The 18,616-nt window shown below is 34.9% G+C and overlaps 1 protein-coding gene across 3 annotated transcripts in view; it reads left to right on the top strand.

Annotated features, from left to right (window-relative positions):
• LOC115415338 (beta-1,3-galactosyltransferase 5-like) overlaps nt 1–5,008 on the top strand; it is a 22,285-nt gene extending 17,277 nt beyond the window's left edge. For all 3 annotated transcript variants that reach the window (XM_030132415.1, XM_030130970.1, XM_030131632.1), the window contains exon 2: nt 2,321–5,008. In XM_030132415.1, the coding sequence (XP_029988275.1) occupies nt 2,326–3,351 (1,026 nt within the window). In that variant the 5' untranslated portion in view covers nt 2,321–2,325 and the 3' untranslated portion in view covers nt 3,352–5,008. The remainder of the gene's footprint in view (nt 1–2,320) is intronic.
• Nucleotides 5,009–18,616: the final 13,608 nt, after the last annotated feature.

Here is an 18,616-nt window from a genome sequence, read left to right as displayed (position 1 = left end):
GATTCGTAGAAATAGAAATAAATAGAGAACTGTGTCTGAAAACTGAATTATTGCAACTTTACAGGCAACAGTGTATTTAAACAGAGATTTATAACGTTAATTTCATTCATTTTTATAAGCATTAACAGCATTCAGTTGTGATATTCACCTATGTTATTAGATTTGATTGAACTTTACTATTGACAAACTGGAGAATTGTCCTCAGTTCTATACAGGCTTTAACTGAATCTGAATGCAAGGATGTGAAGTTGAATTTGTGCTTGGTTTGGCTTCTAGGGGACTGCCACTCCCTTTCACATGCCACAAAGCAAGGTCTGTCAAAACATGATACTGTAGTCTCACCTGTGCTGTTCCATCTCCAGTCACGCTTTCAATGGTCAAATGTGGTGAAACCTGTTAGAGGAGGATATGATCTCCAAATAAATATCATACTGAAGTGGCTATCGCTACAGTACTGTGGGACTAACTTTCTTATTTGTCTGTTACCACAGAGCCAAACAGCACCCTTGTTCTATCCTGCGTAGACTGGTAACCTGTCGCCCTGCTGCCACAGTACTGTGGCAATAAGCATCACACATGCCATGTTTCTATCCGCTTACAGGAAAAGGACAGGGTACCAGACAGTTACCAGAAACTGGTTTATTCATACTTTCAGCATGCAGGGAAACAACATGAAATGTAGTGACTGTTTTGCCTCATATGAGGAATTTGCCCAGGTTTTTGATGAATATAAATCCGCCACTGGGGCAACATTCAGAGTGCAGAATTTGGATCATTTGATCGGTTCTGTGGCAATAGACAAACTGATATTTTGTGCCACAGTACTGTGGCAGTAGCCACCGCCATCTCATATTATGGATTGCATGTCTGAGTTTCATCATTTTACACTTCAAACATGACTTCTGGTATCTTAGAGCTAAATATAATAGAGTAAATGCATAGAAATGATAATAAAACCAAAAAAAAAAACCTAGTGGAGTATGATTAATGCTTACATTGAGAAGTAGAATAGTTAGTAATTCCAGTTTTAAATTGAGCTATAATGCATGTTGTATTAAGTGTTATGACATCGATCACAGTAGTTAGACTGTGTTGTGTTTGGGTCTTTGTCATAACTCTATATGTCATATGCTAATTATGATTAAATTAGTGTTTCAGTGAATACAAATGTGTAATAGAGTAAGATGATGATGTGATGAGTGTTTTAAAATAAACTTTTTTCCTTTTTTTTTTTTTTTTTTCCCTTCTAAATTTGGTACCAGTGTTAACATCTACAATTTTGGACAAGTCATGAGGTTGTTTTTTTTTTGGTTTTTTTTTTTGTGAGTTCCTGGTGACAGTGAATTGATCTAGTACAGGAAAATGTATCTCCATCCAAACACCTCTGATGTGATTCTGCGATTGATCATTTCAAGGAAACTTCATACTGAACTTCAAGCAATGTGGATTCTGTGCCTCTCCACTCTTCCTCCAGACTCTTGGACTTTGATTTCCAAATGACATGCAAAATTGACTTTCATCTGAAAAGAGGACTTTGGACTTTCCACTGTCAGTGCTGGTTTGTTCTGCCATGGCATCTGCTGGTGTTGGTCCGCTGTGTTTTCTGAAGTCCACAGTCAACAGCCCCATCTACCAGGACATTTTAGAGCACTTCATGCTTCCTTCTGCTGACAAGCTTTATGTAGATGCTGATTTCATTTTCCAGCAGGACATGGTACCTGCCCACACTGCCAAAGGTATCAAAAGCTGGTTCAATGACCATGGTGTTATTGTGCATAACTGGCCAGAAAACTCGCCTGACTTGAAACCTGTAAATAATCTAAGGGGTATTGTCAAGAGAAAGATGAGACACTAGATCCAACAAACGCAGATGACCTGAAAGCTGCTATCAAAGCAACCTGGGCTTCCATTCACCTGAGCAGTGCCACAGGCTTAATGCCTCCATGCCACGTTGCATTAATGCAGTAATTTGTATAAAAGGAGAACCAACCAAGTACTGAGTACATAGAAATGAACATACTTTTCGGAAGCCTGACATTTCTGTTTAAAATATCCTTTTTTATTGATCTTATGTAATATTCTAATTTTCTGAGACTGAATTTTGGGTTTTCATTACCTGTAAGCCATAATCATCAAAATTTCAGAAAATAAAGGCTTGAAATATTTCACTCTGTCTAATAAGTCTGTATGATATATGGGTTTCACTTTCTGAAATGAGTGACAAAAAATATTGTACTTTTTCATGATATTCAAATTTTTTGAGATGTACCTGTAAACCTGTTACTTTGCTAATGCTAACGTGGGTCTGTTTTGTGTCTAGGTTTAATGGATTACAAGTCGAGACGCAGCTTCACGAGCTTTGTCGCCTGCTGCCTGGGAGCAGGGACCATCTTTATGATCTATTTTAACTATGAAAGGGATCCTGTGAGGTGGCCAGCTCCAGTCCAAGTTTTTAAAATGGCCCCTTCAGCAGCAGCACCAGAAGAACCAAAATGGGAGGACCCTGGTCCGTACCATGTGGCCTATCCTCGAAACTACAAAATCATAATGGATGACACGCAGGTATGTAGGAGCATAAACCCGTTTGTGATCCTGGCGGTCCCGGTGGGGACGGGTAACGTGGCAGCTCGCAATGACATCCGGAGGACGTGGGGAGGTGAGACGCTGGTTCTGGGTAAGATGGTCCGGACCCTCTTCTTCCTGGGTCTTCCTGGAGGAGAAGGAGCTGAGCAGCAGCAGGAGAAGCTCAGACAAGAGAACCAGCAACATCATGATTTAATCCAGAGTGACTTCAAGGACACTTATCGCAATCTGACCATCAAGACTATGATGATGCTGGAGTGGCTGGCAGCAAACTGTGACCAAGTTTCCTATGTTATGAAGATCGACTCGGATATGTTGCTCCATGTGAACAATCTGATTAAACTGTTGCTGGATCCCAAGACAGCCAAAGAAAACTATATGACAGGTTTGGTGTGGTGGCATAGCCCAGTTTTAAGAAACCCATTCAATAAGTTCTATATGCCCTGGAGCGTGATAGCTGAGTCTGAATACCCTCCGTACCCTCTGGGTATGGGCTACATCATGTCCTTGGACCTTCCTAGGAAGATCCTAGGAGTTTCACATCAGATTAAACCCATCTACATTGAAGACGCCTACCTCGGTATGTGTCTAAAACGCTTGGGGATTTCTCCAACAGACCCTCCTGATAAGGATATGTTTCTTGTGGATCCACGGCATCCTCTTAGTGACTGCAGCCTCTCAAAAGTGGTCGCAACAACAACAACAAGCACTGCACAAATGTTGAGTTATTGGAGCAGAAGCCAACAGCCTGATACCAAATGTAAATAAGCAATCATGTTCATTTCAGAGTGCATTTTCTTATACTTTGTAGTGAAGGGGGTAAGGGCTGGGGCTGGCGATGGGAATTGAGAACCCATTGGCTGAATTTTTTTGGAATCGTTAGTCTGTTTGCTTAATGATTCCACTTATTAGTTCCACAATGTCATTACATTAAATTAGGGACGTAAACAAATAATCGACTATCAATTAATTGTCAATAAGAATTTTCTCAATTAAATTATTAATTGTCAGTTAATTGCCCTTTTCCACGGTGGGATTTGTGGTGTTGACAGTAGGGGGTACCACTGCCCAAACTAGGCTTCATCGCTGAAGTTAAATAATGGCAGATGTGGCGGCGGTGGTTCTCTGCTGAAATCTCGCTCCATCATGTCAGGTAGTGATGCAAAGTCAGAAATGCCCAGTTCTTCTAAACTGCCCCTCTTCAGATCCATTTATTTTCTTGAATTTCTCTGCAGATTTTCTTTAGTTCTACTCCATAAATGTCATCGCCTGTACTGTATCCAATGGTACAATAAATCAGTCATTAGGGAATATGACATGCTTTTTTCATGAAGTACAGAAACAATATTTGGCTTTTATTCTTAAAGACCCTATCGAAAGAGAAATTTAGGCACTCAGGAAAATCGCTGCTTATTAATTAATCATTAATCAATCGATAAGGTCAGCCAACTAATGATTAATGGATTAATCAATAATTTGCATCCCTGCATCAAATGAATACATCATTAGGTCATTTCCATATTTTGGTTCAGAAATCTCTAAAGTATGGTTGTATTTCACCAGCAGAGACGAAACTAGGATCATTTACAACAGTTCCAGAGCTTCCATTACAACAAAGGATAAAAAAACGTAAACATGTAGAAATATTTAACCACAGCATCCAATTAAACTTAGCGAAGGGGGTGGTGACTCTGGAAGCGGAGCCTACAGAAAGGCGTCCTCTGCCGCAGCCGCTAACATTAAACTGCTCCAGGTTCTTTTTTTTTATTTTTATTTTTTTATTATTATTATTATTGCAAAAAATACAATTTCTCATAGAGACAACAGGAAATGGCAAGGCACTGCATACAGTACATGAACACTTACAAAAAAACTCAAGATATTGCCATAATAATGCAATATTTATTCAGGAGACTATTTTTAGTTTGTTTTTAAGACAGTTTAAGTTTGGCTGTTGTTTTTTCCATTTGTTTTTGTGTATGTGGCATTTACCCATAATGAAAATGATGTTAATCAAAAGTGATGTATCTCTGTTCAGATTATTTTTACATAACACGATATTTTTTATATATATATATATATATATATATATATATATATATATATATATACATCTGCTGAATCCACAAAACAAAAGAAAATGAGTTGTGTTCTTGACAGCTTCAGTACCTAAGTTTCAGAAAACAGGTTTAACAGACTCAATGAGGATGATCAGGCTAGGAGACAGTGAGCCTGTTTACGTGACCATAACAATCTGATAACTGGGAATAATCCGACAGTTGCCGTAATCAGATATGACGTGTTTACATGCACTTCAGAAATGCAATAATGGAAAAACCTTGGTTTAGATGTTTCAGTCCATTATTTGATTTCTTTCGGAGTACCTACATACATCATGAAATAAGACGTACACTTCCTGTCATTTTCAGAACATCCAGTCTTGTCTTGTTGGCCATGGCAACGCCTACGGTGTCAGCATTAGCTGTCCTAATGAGGGAGCTAATAAGACTACAAAATAGGTCACATGTTGCTCCTATCCTTCATTTCATTCATTGTTTGTTCACCTTTTTCCTTAGGCTCGTGTTGTAGCTGCGTAACTTTCGTTTATTTAGTTTTGGGTTTTTTTACACATGCACAGATGTAAAAAGATCAAAATAAATCAGATTAACCTGTATACATGCATGAAGACATTGGAGTATTGGAGAGAAATCTAGGTTTGTTAATCCTGTTTCTCATAATCGGATAACTGCTGTTATCAGATAAAGCCAATCAGATTATCCTGTTTTCATGATCATTAATAATTAGATGCTTCCAGAAATCAGATAATGATTGGAGTATTTGGTATGCATGTAAACGGGCTCAATGATTCACCATGGCAACAGGTAATCAACCAGCTGCAGAGCCTCCATCTCAGTCCAGCGGAAGTAAAGTAGTAACAGGATGCAATAACACAAAATACGTTAGCAGCCATATAGGATGAAGCCTAAATATTGTAGCAGTGTGTACAGGGAACCCCAAAAGGCAATAAAAGACAGTTGACAGATGCAGAATAGGTGACATGAATCCAGTAGAATTTGCAGTCAAAGCAGCATCTTATTAAAACTGAACATAATAATATTTTCTAAATTTGCAAGGTGTAGTTTAATTTTAGACTGAAACACTCATTCTGAAGTATTTATAACAGATGAATATTTCCTCACTCATATAATCTACACAACCTGTGAATTTTTCCAAGCAGGTAAATCACCCTGTTTTAATATAGCAATCGAATGGAAAAAATCTGCTTCTAAAAAGAGAATGAAAATTCACAAAGTGAATCTATGATGTAATGTGTAAATATGAGGGTTAATGATTGCGGTTCAGATGAGTCACTGCAGCATTAGAGCACTAAAAACTAATGTAGGTTGTAAAAGTGAAGCTGATCTGCCTCACAGATGATATTTAATGTGTTTAGATCAATGATGTATTGATTGTCTGGCTATGCACTATTAAATTGTTCGTAAGAAAAGGAAAATCCAGTGGCCTGTCAGAGGAAACAAGCAGAAACTCAGGGTTCAAAGAGGAACTGACTCTACAGTTATCACTACACCCACTTAGAATCAAAACCATGATAATATGATTTCTTCAATTTCTATTAAGAACGTATCGGCTTTTGAATGTGGTGCGTTTTGTGAAATTTTGTGTAATTATTGTTTTGTTTTTTTATATTTTTTAATTTTTTATTTTTATCTTGTGATACTACTAGCATCAAATTCAACACAAAAAACTTAACAGGGTTTTAAAGCCCAACACTGAGACAATATCTGATGTGTCTAAAACAGTGGTTGTGGCATTATTTCCATATGTCAATTAACTTTGTATTATTAGCAAAATTATAAAAGAAATATTTTTTTTTTTAAAGGAGTGATATTTTGCTTTTTTAAATGGAATTATGCATTTTTAAATATTTCCCTGTGGTCTACATAAACTGTAAATGCTATGTTTGGGTCTGAATTCTTCATTAATTCAACTCCACAGGTCCATCTTCAACCCTATTTCTGAGTAATTACACCAGAAAGGTAATTTTGAGCGCTGGCCCTTTAAATGCACATGACCCCACCCCCTCCAGGTTGTTGGCTGTGCTGCTCTGTCCCGTTCAACCAACAACTGAACATTTTAGATAACTGGCCTGAAGTATGGACATATTTTCAGTATGGACTACAACCGCTGCCGCTGATAAACAATTATGGCGTACTCAGAGAAATGTTCGTCTTGACCTTATATGGTAGCTGTGGGGATCTTTTACAATCTCACATTTCGATTCGATTCTGATTTTTGGGGTTACAATTTGATCCACAATCGATTTTCGATTCAAAACGATTTGATTCATAATGATTTCTGCTTCAATCCATAAGTGTGCAAAGGAGCCTCATGATCTCCAGTCTAGCTGCTAATCGCTAACCCTAACCGCTAATTGTGCTCGCCGCTAATTGCTAAACCTAACCCTAGCTGCTAATCGTGCAAGCTGATAATCGTGCTAATCACTAACCTTAACTGCTAATCGTGCTAGCCGCTAATCATGCTAATTGCGTGAGACTGCTGGTGGATTTGTTTTATTTTTTAAAATTGATTTTGGGACATTTTAAATCGATTCTGAATTGCAGTAAATGAGAATTGTGATTTTTGTATGAATGGATTTTTTTGGCCTATTATATGTGCAAATGTCATAACATAACTAGTTAGACGTAATAAATTATGCAGAAATTAAAACAGGTTGTAGAAATCCACTCGATTTTTTTGTCCAAAATGAATATAAAGAGCTTGTTGCAGCACCTGGAGGGTTCAAATTCAAACTTTTTGAACTATTAGGGTCCAAATACACAAATAAATGTACCAAAGACTAATAAAAGTGAGTTTAGCACAATACGACCCCTTTAAAGGAATTGCCAGCTCTGTACTGCACAGTATTTTTCATACCATGTTACCACTTTAATATTTCACATGTTGCAGGAAGAAATTTGGGCATTTTATCTGAATATAATGGAAGCTGAATGTTACTTTATGATAAATTTGACTGAGTTTGTTGTAAAAGGTATTTCGGGTTCTAAATGTTGACAATTACTACATGGCTGCTCTGCTCTTCTAAATAAGCTGCTGTTTGTAGTTGTAGTTCTTCCTCTGTCCTGAAGAGGGCAGTCCAACATCAATGAAAAAGCTCGAGCCTGCACTTTGCTTTGGGAAACTGTTGACAAAATATGCAGTACAGATAAAATACCAGCACTAGCAAAAGTATATTGCACATCAGATGAACTACAATTTTTTTAAAAAGTTTTTAAATGGATTGAAAGTTCAGACTCAAAATTAATTCCTGGGTGGACAGGGTATCAGTGAGCAGGAGGGGCCAAGTGTTGTGTGACCGGGCAGGGGGTATTAATGAGCTCTGTTTACTTTTTCACTTTTTTTTCAAATTATCATTAAAGTATGAGCAATTTAGCACATCTAATCTCTGAGGAACATCATTTTAAAACTAAATTGTAGACCAGTGTAATGCTACCTAAAGTGGACCGGGTCTGAATGTACACAATCATTACTGTAAAACGGTTGTATTTATAATATGCTGGATTTCTTGTTTTTATTTCACTGTTTATCTCTGTATTTTTCATGTTCTTACTCTATCAAGTACCTTGAGATGATTTTTTTTTTTTTTTTTTTTGTACTTTGATGTAGAAATAAAACTGAACAACAGTGATATATAGCTTTAATATTTCCGCAGCATCATGTTGGAGTGAAAACCAGTGAACAAAGATGGAAATAAAATTGTGAATTTACAGATGGAGTGGAGAACATTGCATTTTCTCATTCATGCACAGAGCCGGGTAAAGGCATGGACCAGGGCTGTCAGACTCATAGTAGTTCAGGGGCCACATACAGCCCAGCTTCATCTGAAGCCGCTCAGACCAGTAACATAAGATAATAAGGTATTAATGATAAGACCAATTTGTACCCCACCCTCACAAAGGTGAGGCAAGGGGTATTCTTTCTTCCTTCCTTCCTTCCTTCCTTCCTTCCTTCCTTCCTTCCTTCCTTCCTTCCTTCCTTCCTTCCTTCCTTCCTTCCTTCCTTCCTTCCTCCCTCCCTCCCTTCCTTCTTTCCTTCCAAACAAAACTATTGGTTGAATTCATACCAAATTGATTTATAGATTGCCAGTGACCCAGAATAGATGTGATTATATTTTAGAAAAACTAGGTGAAAGTTAGATTTTCTTATGAATTTTTAATTTGAATTTGAATTTGAATTTTTTTTTCCTCCCATTTATTTATAATGGCCAAAATTTCATGTGTCTATAAAAACATAAATTTTGTTTCAATTTACTTCAAACCTGGCACATATATAGAGGCAACTGATGCTCTGACATCAGCACACACATAGACATGATGACATCAGCTGGATCGATGCCAAAATAAGTTACAATATGTGCGAGGGGCGGGGTTTGTTGTGCCTGGCACCAGTTGTTTCTCTTAGTCTTAGTGCAAAAAACTCAGAATACAATTTTAACAATATTATGCCTCAGTTTATCATTTACACATGTGCATTACAATTTACAGATCACAGTGGATCTACAAAGATGCACAAACAATAAGAGGGATAACATTAAAATTCCACTTTTCTTCAGAAATTTCAGGTTGTTCATGGTTTAGGTTACTCACATTTTTTGTGAAAAGATAGTTTGTAAATGCAAACATTTTCATTATGTACTTTTTCTTTTTTCACACTAAAATGAAAAAAGGAGAAACAAATGTGGAGTTCATCATTTATAGGTTATGCTGTTATTTTACTTGTCTCATCCACTTGAGATGGAATTGGGCTGAATGTGGTCCCTGAGCTACAATGATTTTGGCATCATTTACAGTCACTATCCTCAGTGTATGTTCGCACTTTGCAGATTCATCTGTGGTCCAATGACACCCCTGGCATAGACCATATCGTTACCTGTCTATGATGCCACCCTCTGGGGGCCCCGCACTTTTGTCACTCAATTTTTAAAAAAAAAATGCTGGTGGGAACCTTTAAAACCCCATCTGTTTGATTACAGTTGGAATCATTTCAATGTAGCACAAAACAATTTATTAAGGTTACGTAGGGTAAAGTGGTTATGGTTACATAGGGTAAAGTGGTTATGGTTATGTAGGGTAAAGTGGTTATGGTTACGTGGGGTTAAGGTTATGTAGGGTAAAGTGATAATGGTTACCTAGGGTAAAGTGGTTATGGTTACGTGGGGTAAAGCGGTTATGGTTACGTAGGGTAAAGTGGTTATGGTTACGTTGGGAAAAGTGGTTATGGTTACGTGGGGTAAAGCGGTTATGGTTACGTTGGGAAAAGTGGTTATGGTTACGTGGGGTAAAGTGGTTATGGTTACGTGGGGTAAAGCGGTTATGGTTACGTGGGGAAAAGTGGTTATGGTTACGTGGGGTAAAGCGGTTATGGTTACGTTGGGAAAAGTGGTTATGGTTACGTGGGGTAAAGCGGTTATGGTTACGTAGGGTAAAGTGGTTATGGTTACGTAGGGTAAAGTGGTTATGGTTACGTTGGGAAAAGTGGTTATGGTTACGTAGGGTAAAGCGGTTATGGTTACGTTGGGAAAAGTGGTTATGGTTACGTGGGGTAAAGTGGTTATGGTTACGTTGGGAAAAGTGGTTATGGTTACGTGGGGTAAAGCGGTTATGGTTACGTAGGGTAAAGTGGTTATGGTTACGTTGGGTTATGGTTATGTAGGGTAAAGTGGTTGTGGTTGCTCTGTCAAGCACAAATGATTTAATGTTATCTCAATATCATGTTTGGAGTGAATAAGTAGAAATAATGTTTAAAATCTATAATCATTAAGGTTGAGCTATAAACCAGTACTCTCTTGGGCAGGTAAAGTATGAGAAAAAATGTAAATGTGGACGTCAAATATAATATTTTAAAACAATGAAAATCAGTCGTCTCTCTCTCTCTCTTTTTTTTTTTTTTTTTTTTGTAGACATTTAGAAACAGTAAAGTTGTTTTTTAGGACTCCCAAACAGTTATGTATTGGCTACAAATGACAAAATAAGTCTGTCTTAAAGGTTTTTTTCCCACCCAACATGTTCCTAGTCCCCCGACTGTGCCCATACATTGGTCTCAGACTGGTTTACGTACTTGTCCATTTAAGTGCTTGTTTGGATTGTGTTCTGTTGTCTAACAATTGGTTTTATTGAGCGTTTAGTATTGGTTCTTCCGGTTACATAGAGGTGTAGGATGTGTTAAATGCTACAGGTGTCATGTGGTGTTACTATGGCAACACAGACGTAACTGTGTCCGTTCCTGGGCTTAAGAAGATTCTTTTCAGTCTGCCTTCGTGAAATAATAAATAGATAAAAATAAGCATGACAAGCACTTCTGTAACTGATCTCCTCACAGTTTCCTGCCTTGTAGGTTGACGTGACACTGAACATAAAGTTGACTAATGATCTGAGTCAGAACGAAAAGGACCAAGAGGAAAAGAAAGACAAGTATGGAGTTATGTTATGGGTTAGATAAAAGTTTATGGATGACTAAATATGGTAAATAAGATTGACTGATTGATCGATTGATTTCTATCTTTATTATTATTATTATTATTATTATTATTATCATTATTATTATTATCATTATTATTATTATTATTATTATTATTATTATTATTATTATTATTATTATGACTACACTGGTCTACAATTTTTTTTAGAAATGATTTGTTTCAGAGATTAAATGTGCTAAATGTTATGTATTTTAATAAGATTAATTGGAAAATAAATGACAAAGTGCCGGTTTGCTGATGTTTTCAAGGTATATGATTAAGTGTTATTACACATATATATTGGTTTATGTACATTTATATAATAGTTTTATAAATCTTCCACTAAATAGAACCTGTAAAGTGAATGTATTCTAATGTGCAGACAATGTTTTGAAGTAGATCTTGTAGCTCTGAGACAAATATTCCTTTTGAGTCAAACCCATTCTCTCGTTAATTCTTGAATTTTACATTTTGACCCAAGGCTGTATCTTGGAAAGTTCAGCCAACCAGCATTTTTTTTTTTTTTTTCTTTATCAGTGACTCTCATGTGGTAAAATTTCATTACTTTTATTCTGGAAGCATTTTCCTTGTAGACCAGTGTTATTATTATCATTATCTATCTATCTATCTATCTATCTATCTATCTATCTATCTATCTATCTATCTATCTATCTATCTATCTATCTATCTATCTATCTATCTATCTATCTATCTATCTATCTATCTATCTATCTATCTATCTATCTATCTATCTATCTATCTATCTATCTATCTATCTATCTATCTATCTATGTATGTATGTAAAACCTTTCACAGAAAAAGGGGCTTCACAATAAAACTAGAGCAGTTGAATAAATAATAAATTAATAGAAGCATAAACATAGTTAAATACATAATAAAATACATAAAAAAAAAGAAAACATCAGTCATATTGCCCTTGTTTAATGAAATGCTATATTCAAGGTTTTGATCTGTAATTATTCCAGTATTTTTGCTTATAATGTTAAAAGGTTAATATCTACTTTATTACTTTCCAGGGTAATGCTACCTAAAGTGGACTGAGTCCATTACTATAAATGTGTTGTATGTTTAAAATGCTGAACTAAACAGCCACAATTTTCAAAAAAAAAAAAAAAAAAAAAAAAAAAAAAGCTATAGTTCAAGAGTCACCTAACCAACCAGTGGCACCAACTTATCACCAGAAAAAGAACACATGTCATAATTAGTGGTTTATTGTGGAATAGAAGAAACGCTGGCCTTGGCTGAGGTCTGTGCAATCTGAGTGACCTTGTGATCATGTCTCTGTTTTCAGATCATGTGTTTTCATGGTGAAGTTCTTGTCAGTATTTTCTTTTTTTTGGTGACGTTCATGAACTAAAACGCTCAACCATCACGGACCCAGACATCCACCGGCGACCAAAAGCACCTACTAATCTATACAGCTTAATACCTGTTAATCCACTAATTCTATCAATACATGTAAATAATTGGTGTAAAATGCAGTTTGTCATCTTTTCATGGTCATCAGATATGACCCATTTGGATATTCAGAGGATCCATAGTGAACATGGAAACACCGTCATCTTCTATAACATTATCAACAACTTTCAGAGCAGACATCACAGAAGTTCCACATCCCTATGATGACCAGGTCTCTAAAGAAATGGAAACAGTCTGCAGGAATAGTACCTGGAACCCGAGTTGAGTAGAAAGTACATATATAAGGCAAGGCAAGTTTATTTACATAGCACATTTCAGCAACAAGGCAATTCAAGGTGCTTCACACAGGGCATTGAAATAAAACGACAAGACAAAAAGAAACACATTTAAAAGATTATAAAAGAAACATGTAAAAGGTGGTTAAAAACAGCAAGTAAAAAAACAACACATAAAACCCAAAAATATAAAAACAAACACATATTAAAGTAAGAGTTGCAGTGCAGAGTTTTGAAAGAGAACATAAAATTTAAAAAGTTAAAAGCCTTTTCGTCAAAGGCAGCAGTGAACAGGTGAGTCTTTAACCTTGACTTGAAAGAACTCAGACTCTCAGCAGACCTGATATTTTCTGGTAGTTTGTTCCAGATATACGGAGCATAGAAACTAAATGCTGATTCTGCATGTTTAGTTACAAAAGTTATAGTTATATAGTTATATTTATAGTTATTTAAGTAAAAATATACAGTGGGGCAAAAAAGTATTTAGTCAGCCTCTGATTTTGCAAGTTCTCCTACTTAGAAAGATGAGAGAGGTCTGTAATTTTCATCAGAGGTACACTTCAACTATGAGAGACAAAATGAGAAAGAAAATCCAGGAAATCACATTGTAGGATTTTTAAAGAATTTATTTGTAAATTATAGTGGAAAATAAGTATTTGGTCAATAACAAAAGTTCAACTCAGTACTTTGTAACATAACCTTTGTTGGCAATGACAGAGGTCAAATGTTTCCTATAAGTCTTCTGCAGGTTTGCACACACTGTAGCTGGTATTTTGGCCCATTCCTCCATGCAGATCTCCTCTAGAGCAGTGATGTTTTGTGGCTGTCGCTGGGCAACACGGACTTTCAACTCCCTCCACAAACCAGCTTTTTTTTTTTTTGGACATACTGTTGACACATTGACAGTCAGATAGTACGTGTTTTCCTTTATCGCTGTCCTCCAGCTGATTATTTTATTTCACTCATTGCATAAACATCTTTTAAACACACTTTATCTCACTTTTTCACTCCCATCAGCCAAGGTTGTAACAGGTCTGACTTCATAAAGGTCTGTGTTTTGAGGGGGGGAAATATTACTAGATTAAACAATTATTTGTAGAAAAAAAAAAACAAAACAATATGGGAATAAAGTTTTAATATTTCAAGAAAAATGTCCAAATAATATGAAGATAAAATTGGAATATTATGCTATAAAAGTGAAAATATCATCAGGAAAAACCCATTATATTACAAGAAATAGCTTTATTTTGAGGAGAAAATGTCAGTATTGCAAGAATAAAGTATTATTTGAAGAAAACTTAAACAAAAAAACAGTAAGAATAAATATAATATATTTTAAAGTAAAGGTTTAACAGTAGGACTTGCCTCAAAGGGATGGAAATTCTCAAATAAATAAATAATAAAAAAAATAATTAAAAAAAAACAGCTTTTTTTTTTTTTTTTTTTTAGGACATACTGTTGACACATTAACAGTCAGATAGTACCTGTTTTCCTTTATTGCTGTCCTCCAGCTGATTATTTTATTTCACTCATTGCATAAACATCTTTTAAACACACACAGATCCATGTTATCACCTTTATCTCACTTATTCACTCACATCAGCCAAGGTTGTGACAGGTCTGACTTCATAAAGGTCTGTATTTTGAGGGGGGTAATATTACTAGATTAAACTATTATTTGTAGAAAAAAAAAAAAAAAAAAAAAAAAAAAAAAAAAAAATATATATATATATATATATATATATATATATATATATATATATATATATATTTGGGAATGAAGTTTAATATTTCAAGAACAACATCCAAATAATATGAAGATAAAATTGGAATATTATGCTATAAAAGTGAAAATATCATCAGGAAAAACTGATTATATTACAAGAAATGTCTGTATTTTGATAAGAAAATGTCAGTATTACAAGAATAAGGTATTATATCTAGAAAAATAAAACAAAAAAACAATGAGAATAAATAGAATATATTTTAAAGGAAAGGTTTAACATGATGACTTGCCTCAAAGGGATGGAAATTCTTAAATAAATAAGAAGAAACAAGTGGATTAAAAACCAGATTTTTTTTTTTTTTTTTTAGGACATACTGTTGACACATTAACAGTCAGATAGTACGTGTTTTCCTTTATTGCTGTCCTCCAGCTGATTATTTTATTTCACTCATTGCATAAACATCTTTTAAACACACACAGATCCATGTTATCACCTTTATCTCACTTTTTCACTCACATCAGCCAAGGTTGTGACAGGTCTGACTTCATAAAGGTCTATATTTTGAAGGGGGTAATATTACTAGATTAAACTATTATTTGTAGAAGAAAACAATATGAGAATGAAGTTTTAATATTTCAATAAAAATGTCCAAATATTATGAAGATAAAATTGGAATATTATCCTATAAAAGTGAAAATATCATCAGGAAAAACCCATTATATTACAAGAAATAGCTTTATTTTGATAAGAAAATGTCAGTATTGCAAGAATAAAGTATTATTTGAAGAAAACTTAAACAAAAAAACAGTAAGAATAAATATAATATATTTTAAAGTAAAGGTTTAACATGAGGACTTACCTCAAAGGGATGGAAATTCTTAAATAAATAAATAATAAATAAATAATTTAAAAAAACTGCTTTTTTTTTTTTTTTTTTTTTTTTTTTTTTAGGACATACTGTTGACACATTAACAGTCAGATAGTACCTGTTTTCCTTTATTGCTGTCCTCCAGCTGATTATTTTATTTCACTCATTGCATGAACATCTTTTAAACACACACAGATCCATGTTATCACCTTTATCTCACTTATTCACTCCCATCAGCCAAGGTTGTGACAGGTCTGACTTCATAAAGGTCTGTATTTTGAGGGGGAGGGGAAGTGAATATTACAAGATTAAACTGTTATTTATAGAAAAAAACTATATGGGAATGAAGTTTTAATATTTCAAGAAAAATGTCCAAACAATATGAAGATAAAATTGGAATATTATGCTATAAAAATGAAAATATCATCAGGAAAAACCTATTATCTTAGAAGAAATGTCTTTATTTTGATAAGAAAATGTCAGTATTGCAAGAATAAGGTATTATATCTAGAAAAATAAAACAAAAAAACAATGAGAATAAATAGAATACATTTTAAAGGAAAGGTTTAACATGAGGACTTGCCTCAAAGGGATGGAAATTCTAAAATAAATAAGACACACGTGAATAAAAACCAGCTTTTTTTTTTTTTTTTTTTGGACATACTGTTGACACATGAACAGTCAGATAGTACGTGTTTTCTGTTATCGCTGTCCTCCAGCTGATTATTTTATTTCACTCATTGCATAAACATCTTTTAAACACACACAGATCCATGTTATCACCTGTCATAACAGCATCTACATTATCACCCAGGGTCGAAGACGTAGAAGCGGACCAAAAACAAAAATATCTAAAACATTCAAATAATCACTAACCAGGCCATTTACATCAGCTCTACAGTCTGTCAGGGACCAAACACACATGGGTTATTATATCGCTTTCCTTTATATCATCAATCATCAGTTTAACCAACATTTTTTTTAAGCATCTTAAGACATTCTTTTTGAAACAGGCATTTTAAATCCAAACTGACTCAGGGCAGCTACAAACCAATTGCACTTAACGTATTTATTGCATTTTAACTGTATTTTAATTGCGTTTGAAAGTGTATTTTAAACTGTATTTTAATTGTCTTGCACTGTAAAGCACTTTGTGACTCCCTGTCTGTGAAAAGTGCTCTATAAATAAAATTTGCTTACTTACTGACTTAACCCATAAAGGCCCAAACATCCACCATCGACCAAAAGCATCCACTGATCTAAAATATTTAATACCTGTTGATCCATTAATCCTATCAATTCAAGTAAAATACAGTTTGTCATCTTTTTATGGTTTTCAGATATGACCCATTTGGACGTTCAGAGGCTCTGTAGTGAACATGGAAACACTGTCATCTTCTAGAACATTGATTCACCAGTAAAACCCATGGAGTTTTATATACAACAGTGGATGGAGAGTTATTTTTATGTTTGATTAATGATATATTTTGTTGAAAAAGTCACTTATTCCTCGTGTTATTCTGATTTGATAGAATAACTATTGAATTTTCTGAGCTTTTATGGATAATATGATCAGCAAATTAAATATAGGAAAATACCTGATTTTGACTGAAAAATGCAAAATGCAGAGGATGATATTAGAATAAATGGTGATAAATCGTTAAAGTTTGGAAGACCAAAATAGTGGTGGGTTTTTAAGGGTTAAAGAAAACCTATAAATTGTGCAACAAAGAGTTAGGGTGGTTTCAGTTCAATACAAGAAGAAATCACACAAAAAAAAAAAAAAAAAAAAAAACTTCAGGAAAATGGAGACTGAAAAAAGTAATAAAAAATCTAGATGGGTAAAATTATATAATTTACTGTAGACATATCAAAATAAAAACACACAGTTTAACTTAACTGGATGGATTGGGGCATTTCATTTTAAGTCCAAATACCTTTGTTGAAGCTATAGATCTCACTTTGCAGAAACAGGACAAGTTGAACCTCTGTGATTGGATGTCTGTTGTGGAAATGCATCCTGGGAGTTGGAGTCTAACATTAATCTTCAGTTGGTAAGCCACTAACTGTTAGCCCGTTTCCACCAACAGGGCTGTTCCAGTTTACAAAACTAATTCTGGACCATTCAGAGCTTTACAAAAGCAAAAATAAATGGGCTTGTCATATTTTACAGGTTGTAACAACAGCGATGTAGAAGTCTGAAAAACTGGAAAAAAAAAAAAAAAAAGCAAAAAAAAAGCAAAAAAAAAAGCGGAGTTTTGTGGCAATTTAGCATCAATTGAGTTTACAGAAACGCCCCCATTTGGACAAGTGATAATATTCATGGAACACCCAAAATCACCAGGGTCCTTCCCCAGGGGGTCACCTATGTTGGTACTAAAGGGGGACGTTATCATGTTCATATGAAGGATATCCGGCCTGAATAATGTCAGATAATTATTTCCTGAATAATGTCAGAAAAGATATTAGATAATTCTTGGACGATCAATATGTACCAAGTTTGATTGGCCTACTATTTCCTTAATAATGTCTAAAAAACAGATTTTTCAACAGAAGCACCTCCAACCATTTGGAAAATAACACCACCTAGTGTCAAAATATGACATCATGTAAACTCAAGGTAGTGGCATGAAGAAAGAGAAGTGTTAGACAGTCAGTATGAACTCCATTTGAGCTACATTGACCTGATAGTGGCAGAATAATGGTCGGAGAACCAACATTTTCCCACAAAACGCCACCTAGTGAATGAAAATGACACCATATGAACTCAGACACTTGTTCTTAAATTTAGGGAGCAAAAGAAAAGTTGTCAGAAAATGAAATACTAAACAATAAGAATTTAATCTCTGAAACAAGGTTTACGCTGTCAGGGGCCGACAGCAAGGGTATGCCCCTGAAATTCCCCCAATCCTCTGCTATATAATAAAGCAAATAAACAACAAAATGTACAAAACATACCAACTTAATTTTGGATGATATGAACCAAATTTGAGCTTGAGTGGCCCACTATATCTATTAATAATGTTTAAAAACCCCTGATTTTTCAACAGAAGCGCCCTCATCTGGACAAGTGATAATATTCATGGAACACCCAAAATCAATAGGGTTCTTCCCCTGGGGGTCACCTACGATGGTGCTAAAGGGGAATAGTGATCATGTTCATACG

The sequence above is a fragment of the Sphaeramia orbicularis genome, chromosome 1, assembly GCF_902148855.1.
Source record: "Sphaeramia orbicularis chromosome 1, fSphaOr1.1, whole genome shotgun sequence".
NCBI classification, from domain to species: domain Eukaryota; kingdom Metazoa; phylum Chordata; class Actinopteri; order Kurtiformes; family Apogonidae; genus Sphaeramia; species Sphaeramia orbicularis.
The sequence above is the reverse complement of the archived record's forward strand: the minus strand, read 5'-3'. Positions and strand labels throughout refer to the sequence as shown.